This window comes from Plasmodium reichenowi, chromosome 14 (genome assembly GCF_001601855.1).
Source record: "Plasmodium reichenowi strain SY57 chromosome 14, whole genome shotgun sequence".
NCBI classification, from domain to species: domain Eukaryota; phylum Apicomplexa; class Aconoidasida; order Haemosporida; family Plasmodiidae; genus Plasmodium; species Plasmodium reichenowi.
Window position 1 is genome coordinate 899336 of NC_033659.1, and position 9858 is coordinate 909193.

The 9858-nt window shown below is 18.6% G+C and overlaps 3 protein-coding genes across 3 annotated transcripts in view; 2 read left to right on the plus strand and 1 right to left on the minus strand.

Moving 5' to 3' along the window:
- PRSY57_1422600 (serine/threonine protein phosphatase 7, putative) overlaps nt 1–711 on the plus strand; it is a gene marked incomplete at both ends in the record, with an annotated part of 5197 nt that extends 4486 nt beyond the window's left edge. Inside the window, 2 exons of the mRNA XM_020115296.1 lie at nt 73–233; nt 588–711. Coding sequence (XP_019969953.1) covers nt 73–233; nt 588–711 — 285 coding nt within the window. Of the gene's footprint in view, nt 234–587 lie in introns of the transcript that reaches the window.
- Nucleotides 712–1360: 649 nt separating this feature from the next.
- Nucleotides 1361–6084, plus strand: PRSY57_1422700 (putative membrane protein; the record flags this gene model as incomplete). The annotated part of the gene is made up of 4 exons (XM_012909838.2): nt 1361–1408; nt 1572–1614; nt 1743–1822; nt 1954–6084. 4 exons carry the CDS (start codon nt 1361–1363, stop codon nt 6082–6084), a joined length of 4302 nt encoding a protein of 1433 aa, XP_012765292.2.
- A 357-nt stretch (nt 6085–6441) lies between these two features.
- The window catches only part of PRSY57_1422800 (hypothetical protein), a gene marked incomplete at both ends in the record, with an annotated part of 4738 nt that continues 1321 nt past the window's right edge, over nt 6442–9858 (minus strand). The window contains 2 exons of the mRNA XM_012909839.2: nt 6442–6533; nt 6664–9858. The exon at nt 6664–9858 is cut by the window's right edge and continues 1321 nt beyond it. Coding sequence (XP_012765293.2) covers nt 6442–6533; nt 6664–9858 — 3287 coding nt within the window. The remainder of the gene's footprint in view (nt 6534–6663) is intronic.

Below are 9858 nucleotides of genomic sequence, written 5' to 3' on the forward strand. Positions count from 1 at the left end.
ATATATTTATATGTTTACATATTTTTTTTTATATTGTTTCTCCTTATCTATTGATTTTTTTTTTTTTTATAGATATGGTGTCACATATGTACGGTAATATATGAGAATAAGGTTGCCTTAAAAAAATGCATGAAATATTTAGAAGATACAATGCAGGGGAAAATAACAAGTATACATTTTAGATATATACTATTGGAATTGAATAAAATTTTACAAGAGCATAATTTTGAAATGTAAGTTTTATATGGAAAAGAAGAAAAAAAAAAATAATAAATAAGATAAAATAAGATAAAATAAGATAAAATAAAATAAAATAAAAATGTAAACATGTAAATAAATATTCAAATAAATAACCTTATTTCCATATAAAATTTTAAATAGAGTATTTATGCTTACTAAAGGATATGTGTGCACATATGTGTTATTAAGAAGTTTATGGAAATAATACATAAATGCATATAAAATATATATATATATATATATATATATATATATATGTATGTATGTATTTTTTTTTTATTTATTTCTATATATTTGTGTATTTATTTTTATATTTATATATTTGTTCTTTTATTTTCCCATTTTAGGAACAAGCCTTTAACAGATGAACAAATTGATTTATTAGCTTATACTGTTGAAACAGATGATAAAGTGGATTATGTTGAATTCTTCAACTCTTTCAAGCCTACATATATATATTCAAATAATTAACCATTCTAAATATATCGTTTTTAATGTTTTTATTTTATAATTTTAATTTATTCATATCTTATTTGTATTTTATTTGTAATTTATTTGTATTTTATTTGTATTTTATTTGTATTTTATTTGTATTTTATTTGTATTTTATTTGTATTTTATTTATATTTATTTTATTTTATTTTATTTATATTTATTTTATTTTATTTTATTTATTATTTTTATTATTTTTTTTTTTTTTTTTGCTTTTGTGTATGTACAAAAAGGGAAAAAAGAAAATTAAATATATAATGAAGTAAAAGAATATAACAACATAAGTATAACGGTTTTGATAATATTTTTTTTTTTTTTTTTTTTTTTTTTTTTTTTTTTTTTTTTTCTATGCATAAAAAAAAGAATTCTATTCATATATTTAATTATTATTTAATGTCTTTGTTAATCTTTCATCGTGGGAATTTTATAATTTATAATATCATTTTTTTTCTTTCTATTTCGCTATATCTATTTTGCTATTTTTATTTCTATCTCTCTTTTTATATATTGAAATTTTTTTTTTTTCCTGTTGTTATCATATAAACCTAATAAATACTTATACATTTATAAAATTATATATTATGAAAAAGCAGGTAGCAACATATATGAGTATTTTTTTTTTTATAAGATGTCTAGGATTATAGATGAGTTGAAATTATTCTTGACCAACTTATCCGTAAAAGAAATAAAGAGATAAAAGTGTATAAATATATATATATATATATATATATATATATAAAAATATATGTTTATATATTGTGTAGTAAGGGATGCATTTTATATGCTGCATATATTTTGAGAAGATATAAATATATTAATATTTATTAATTTATATATAGAAAGGATCAGATACTGTCGACACAAACGATCTAATGGATTCGGGTTCATACAAATAAATAATTATATATATATATATATATATATATATATTTTTATATATATATTTTTATATATGTATGTATTTAGGTAGATATGATTATATCTTAATTTTTTTCTTTTATCTCTTATAGGAATAGCTGACAAAACGGTAATTTTAAATATAAAAGAGAAGCTTGGTGATAGTCCTTGGAACGTCCAAAAATTAATCAACGTAATAAATAAATAAATATAAATATATATATATATATATATATATATATATACATATATATATGTGTGTGTTCCTTTCAATTGGCTCAATTGTATATCTGTTTCTTTTCTCCATCTTTCCCTTTATTGTAGCTAGGAATAGACGTGATAGAAGAAAATAATAATAAGGGTGATACATATGATGATGATAATAATAATAAGGGTGATACATATGATGATGATAATAATAATAAGGGTGATACATGTGATGATAATAATAATAATTATGATTATAATGATGATTATGAATTGGAAGTAAAACACGATAGTAGTGATAATATTATCTCAGATGTTGAATGGGAAAAAATATGTTCTGATTATGAAAAATTTACAAGTGGTAATGTCGAAGATATTATTGATAAGGATGTCCATGATATTATGAAATATGAAAAAAAAAAAAACGAAAATAATGACAATAATGATCATAATAATGATCATAATAATGATGATAATAATGATGATAATAATGATGATAATATTGATCATAATGATGATAATTATGATGATAATTATGATGATTATTATAATAACCATCGTGTGTATTGTGATAAGGACAATAATAATAATAATATATATCACGATTATAACATTATTAATATTAATGATGATGATAATTTTTACGTTAAGTATGTAAAATATAAAAAATGTAAAGCTATAGAAGAATTGTTAAAAAATATGGTAAGCGATAAGAAAATGTTTAGTAACTATCCAATAATAAAAGAATTTATTTTATTATTAATTTTTTTATTTCAACGTATAAGAGAAGAAGATGAATGTAAAAATGTGGGCAATATAAATAATATTAAAAATGGGGATAATATAAATAATATTAAAAATGTGAGCAATATAAATAATATCAAAAATGTGGATGGAACAAATTTTTCATGTTTTGAAAAAAAGAAAGACAAAAAAGTAAAGCTCACTAAGCTTAGATCTAACAGTTGTATGACTGAAAAAATAGATAACACTCAAAATTCATATGACATTAAAAATATTGGAAAAGAAATAAAACACATAAATAATATAATGAGTGATGAAACTATTTTTCCGTTTTATAATAATTTAAAATTAAAAGAAGATCATGTACATACATACAACACATTAGACCATGATAATATGTTGTTAACATGTATTGATAAAGAAGAAAAAGAAAATATGAGACATTGTATGAAGAGTAATAGATGTTTTAATTATTTAAGTAATGATGAAAATGGACGAATTTATATATATAATAATAATGATAATATAAAAAATAATAAAAATTATAAAATGTCACATAATAAATTTTACCAAATAGATAGATATTTAGAAGAACCCTTTTGTACCTTTCCAATATATAATAATATATTTTGTAATTTAGTACATAAAAAAAAATCAATGTATCCATATAACATCGATGACATAAAACATGCACTTAATAATGAAAATATAAATAAAGTATGCGAGACTCTATTCAAATATATGCATTATATTAGAAGAAGTAAAAATGAAGAGTTGAAGAAAAGGTCCATTAATATGATTATTCTTTTATTATATCTAACCTATATCTCTTTTGGTATTTATTTTTTAAATACATATAATATATATATAAGATTATATTATTTATATAAAGAATTTCAAATATTCAAAAAAACAAATAATAATATACAAAAAAAGTTAAATAAAAAAATTCAACAACATCTTCATCAACATAAACTAAGTGAACAATACATACAAGAATATGATAAATTAAAAACAAGTTTTCTACAATTAAAAAAAGAAAATGAAAAACTTAAAAATTATAATAAAGTTATTCAAAAATTAAAAAACAAAATTGACATTATGAAAATAGAAAAAACAATTATCATGAAAAAAAAAGAAGAAGAATTAAATTATCTAATTAAGCAAAAAAATGTTTTATTAAATCAAAATCATATTACACACAAAACAATCAAAAGTAAAACATTTAATAACATTATTAAAAAAACATCTCCTGTGATAAAAAAAAAAAATTACTTAAAAAAGAACACGTTACAATCAACAAATACAAAAATCTACTTCAAAAATAAGCATATACAACTATCACAGGGTCTTAATACACCTATCGATAGTACATCACAAAATAATTCCATACATGATACATATTCATCAGAAGAAAGAGAAAATATTAAAATAAATTCTGTTAAAATAAATGATGAACAAATTAATATTAAACATAATGAAAAAACAAACAAATGTTACTATACCTCAACAGAAAATTATGATAAAAATATATTCACATATTCAAATATATGTAAAAATGAACAAACTGTACTACAAGGCATAAATAATCATTATGAAGAAAATATAAAACATATGGTAACAAGTAAAAAAAATCAAAATAATATAAAAAAAATATATACTAATGTTCACACACAATGTGATATTAAAACAAATACTACTAAATGTGCAAAATGTATAAATGATAAATTAACGCCAAAGCAAGAAACACAAAAAAATATATATAATAATAATAATAATAATAATAATAATAATATTAATAATAATAATAATAATAATATTAATATGTATATTTTGAAAAACATCAATTCTACAATTATTCAAACAACATTTTATCAAAACAAATTTTATAAAATCAAAGGTATTCTAAATTATGATGATAATTATTTTATGCCTTTATATATTTTTTATATGAAGAAAATTAATTATAAAGAATTAATTGAAAATTATTTTTTATATAATAAATATTTTTATATTAATGATCTATTTCAACTAAAAATAAATACGAATTATAATGATCACCATGTTATAAGTAAAAATAGAAACCATCCAAATGGACACCATCATATATATTATTATTTATATTATTTATATTATTATGATTGTATGATTAATCAACATATCGTCCAAAATATAAATGGACAGGGAAAACAAACTGAACTAAACCATGAACAGAATAAAAATACATATAAAGATTTTATTATGAAAAATAAAAAAGAATTTATTTTATTCGAAAATAAGATAAACATGCTACATATAACAAAACCTATGTTCAATATCAAATATATTAATAATATTTTAAATTTATATGATTATGATAAAGTATTTCAACAGTACTCATCTTTAACAAATTCATATCATAAGAACCTTCATGATCTTCTTCCCATGTTTCATACACATTATCATTATTATTATGATTACTCTATATGTTCGCAAAAAAAAGAATGCTCACAAGAAATTATTTATTTATATAACAAAATGGATAAGATAAACAAAAATGAAGTTTTTATAGAAAAAGAAAAAAACATATGTATAAAAAATAAGAAAAATTATAAACTGACTAATATAAATAAATGCTACCAAAAATCAACTTTTAATATGTATTTCAATCTATTAAAACAAACACAACATATAAGGAAACAAATATACATCTCCAATGTAAAATTATGTAATATTATATCTAGTGATGATAATATTATTATTATTATCAACAATAAAAATACTCATAAACATAAACCAACAACTAATAATAATAAATATAATCATAATAATATATATTATTATTCATACTTTAAACTACACCAATTATTATTAAAAAAAAAATATATACACTTTCCTACAGATACATACAAAACACATCTCTACTGCTCACATTTCGGATATATATACAAAACTATTATTTCTCTTAAAAAAAAATATAAACAATATTTGTTCTTTAATAAATATATTAATAATTTAAACAAATTCAAACATAAATATTTGATAATGAATACATATAAATTCAAAAAAAAAAAAAAAAAAAGAAAAAGAAAAAGGAAAACACACATACATTATATACCATATAAAAATAATTTAAATACTAAAAATACAATATCAAATAAACTAATCAAATATAAAAAAAAAATTTATAAAGATAAAATTATTAATACCAATTTTTCTTATCATAATATCTTAATCAAATCCTTATATATATTTAATTTAATCTTTTTTCTAACTTTTCTCTTATTATTAGATGTGTACATTTTAGATCATACATTACTCTCTGGTCTTATTTATATCCTATGTATTCTACTATTCCTTTTAACATCACTTTTTAGAAGTATTGTATATTTAATTAATATCCCTTTAAATAAAAAAATTATACCACAACACTTTTTAGATACCTTTTCGGTTCATTTTGTGAAAATAGTAAATTATATGCAGCTCTACTTTTATGAGAATAATGATGATATATATGGTATATAAATAAATATCGTTAACAGAAAAAAAGAAAAATGAAAGAGGGAATAATATATATATATATATATATATATATATATATATGTGCGTGTATTCATGTAATAATTATTTAATTAATTTATATATATAGCTAGCCAATAGTTTTTTTTTTTTTTTTTTTTTTTTTTTTTTTTTGAAAACAACCTTGCTTGTTCATATAAAAAGATTAGAAAATTAAATAAAATATAAATAAGATATATGGGTTATATAATTAATTTTACTTATGAATATACATTAAATAAGTTCTATTATATATATATATATATATGTATATATTGTGAAGAGCATAGACATGTATAAATATTTTTCTCTTGTTTATTTTTTTTATATTTTCCTTCTTCTAAATATTATTGGTGATCCTACATTCGTAACATGTGGTGGTGATAAATGACATACTTTTGAATTTATATAAGGACCTATTAAAAAATAAAATAAAAATATCCACATATAAATAAATAAAATATATATATATATATATATATATATATATATATATATATATATATATATATATTTATTTATTTATTTATAATATATCATATGTACCATTACATATGAAGTGATTTCTTTTGTGTATTCTTTCCTTATTTGGTTGAATATTATTGAAATAATTTTGTTTGATATTAGAAGAAAAGGAATGAGACATACTTTTGAAATTTGCAAGGTGATATTTGATTTTTTGTTGAAAACGATGTACATATGGACTTTCCCATAATTTTTTTTTATTTTTATGAATTAACCAATTGGTTTTATATATTTGTTTTTTCAAGAAAACAAGTGTATTATTATAATTTTTGAAGATATGTTTTTTAATTTTATTAATTATATTATAGTTATTTCCTCTTTTTTGAATTATTTTTACAGGGCGTACATTATTTTCATAAAAAAGAGTATCAGTATCGCATAAGAATTTTTTATTATTTTTTATTATTTTAATTTTATTATTTATTAAACGTTCATTATGTTTATTAAAACTAGTTTGTTGTATATCCATATTATTTATATTCATACCTTTATAATTCTTTCCATTTTGATCAAGTATATAATAATTTTTTTCATTTAAATTATCTTGAATACTATTATTAATTATATTTATTTTAATGTTATCAATATTAGAAAAATTCATTATATTATTATTATTATTATTATTTGCTGCATTTACATTATTATAAGGACAGTATAAATTATCCTGGTTTTTCAAATTAACACATCTATCCTGATGGTCTATTAAATTATGATATAATTTATTATTTTCAACAATGCTTTTATTAATGCTCATATATCTACTGGATATATTATTTAAATTGTCGTGTGATACTACTTTTTTCTTTCTTATTTTATTTAATTCTAAATGATCTATTTGTACTTCATTTGGTGAAGATATATTTGGTAATTTTTCACTAGACATGTTTACGTTTGATAATTTTTCACTAGACATGTTAACGTTTGATAATTTTTCACTAGACATGTTTACGTTTGATAATTTTTCACTAGACATGTTAACGTTTGATAATTTTTCTAACATTTTAGTCGTATTCATTTCATTTTTAAAATTGTCTTTAATATTTATTTGACTTGTTTGACTAGCCATTTTGTCATTTTCGTTGTATATCAGACCAAGTACCTTTTGGCTTGTTTCAACGATAAGGGTATTTTTTTTTTTATCTTCCTCGTAAGTATTGATTTGATTACCTTTTTTTTCATTGTGTATATTTATTTGTCTGTTTGAATTTGTTTGTTTATGCGGAAACTTTTTTTTTTTTTTTTTTTCATCTGATAAAGTGTTAATTAATTTTGTGTTTTTTGAAAAATATGAATTGGCATAAGAATTTATAAAATTTGGGTTGTTCTTGTTATTATTATTATTATTATTATTATTATCATTATTATTATTATTATTATTATTATTATTATTATCATTATTATCATTATTATTATTATCATTATTATTAATGTTAATGCTTTTTTTTCCATTTGAATATACAAGTGATGATGATCTTCGTGGATATTTTTTCCAATAATTTTGTTTATCATTTTTATAACTTTTTTTATAATCATTATAATTCTTTTTATATTTCTCTGAATAATATCTATTTATTTCCTTTAGAGACGATGGATGATTTTTGTGTTCTTCTTGTTGATTTTTATTATTTAAGAAGTATGAAAAATGTTCAGATACATTAGATTTAGGACGTATATCATTAGTCTTATTAATATTTTCATCTTTATGATTTGTATAATTTATTTCCTGTTTCTTATTTTTTGGAAGAAATTGTAGAATGTCTATATTTTTGTTTGATGATTTTTTCTTTAAATTAAAAATATTTTGAAGAAATAGTTTTTTTTCTTTTTTCATTTGTTCAAAAATTTCTTGATTGATCCCATTTTCATTAGAGATGTTATAAGAAGGAAGAACATGTTTTTCAAATAATTGGTTTATATATTTTATTAAGATTTTTTTTTTTTTCAAATATTTTTGTACCAACAAAACGTTTTGATTATATTCTAAAAATAGATGATAAATGTTCCTTTTTTTATTTTTGAATTGTTTGTAGAAGATATCATTTTGTGTTCTATTATTTTTTAATATATTTTTAATTTTGTTAATAAACTTGATAAAATGTTTGTGTCTATAAAAATGTAGGTTTTTCTTTTTTACATTATTTATTTGTATAAATTTATTTATTATGCATAATATATTTCTTTTCAATTTTTTTACAACTTTTGTATATTTTATGATACGATCTGATATATCTAATTTGATGATTGGAATATTTTTATTTTCTTTATTGCATGTATTATAAATATCTTTGTTCATGTTATTTTTATATATATATGTTGTAAGGTTATTAGATATAGGAAAATAATTATCATTATTATTATGATTATTATTATGATTATTATGATGATTATTACTATGATTATTATTATGATTAATATTTCTGTTATTATTATTATTATTATATGTTGTTTCCTTTTTAATGTATTCATTTTTATCCATACAATTTTCTTCACAATACATGTCTTTACCTATACTATGAATTTTTTGTATATCTTCAGAATGGTTTTTATTATATTCAATTTCTTGGTGAAGATTATTATGATTTCCCGTCTCTTTTATAATATCCAGTGTGTTTCCATTTTTTTTTTTTTTTTTTTTTTTTTTTTTTTTTTCTTTTTGAGGGGTTTCATATGAAGATACGGATGAAATAATATTAGATGATGAAGATGATACTGTAAGTTTTAAAGAATTATTTGATGAATAATTGTTAATAAAAATATTACTAGAATTTATAAAGTCGTTTGATAAAAAAATATTGTCGTCACTATATTTATCTTTAGTTTTTTTTAAGAAAGAAGAATTATTTAATTTAAACATATTATTTGTATAACAATTTTGTTTCTTTATATTATTTCCATATTGTGTAGTACAAGAATTATTAATATTATCTTTTTTATGATGATTATATAAATGATCACGTATATTAACATTATCAATATTATTAATATGTGTCTTATCTTTCTTATCATTCTTATTGTTCATATTATTTTTATATATTTTATTTTCTTCTGTTTTAAAATAACCTCTTTGGTTTCCTTTGTTAATATCCTTTAATGTTGATATGTAAGTCTCTTTTTTTTTTCCCTCTAAGGTAGATACGTTCATCTTATTTTTTTTTTCCTCTAAGGTAGATACGTTCATCTTATTTTTTTTTTCCTCTAAGGTAGATACGTTTATCT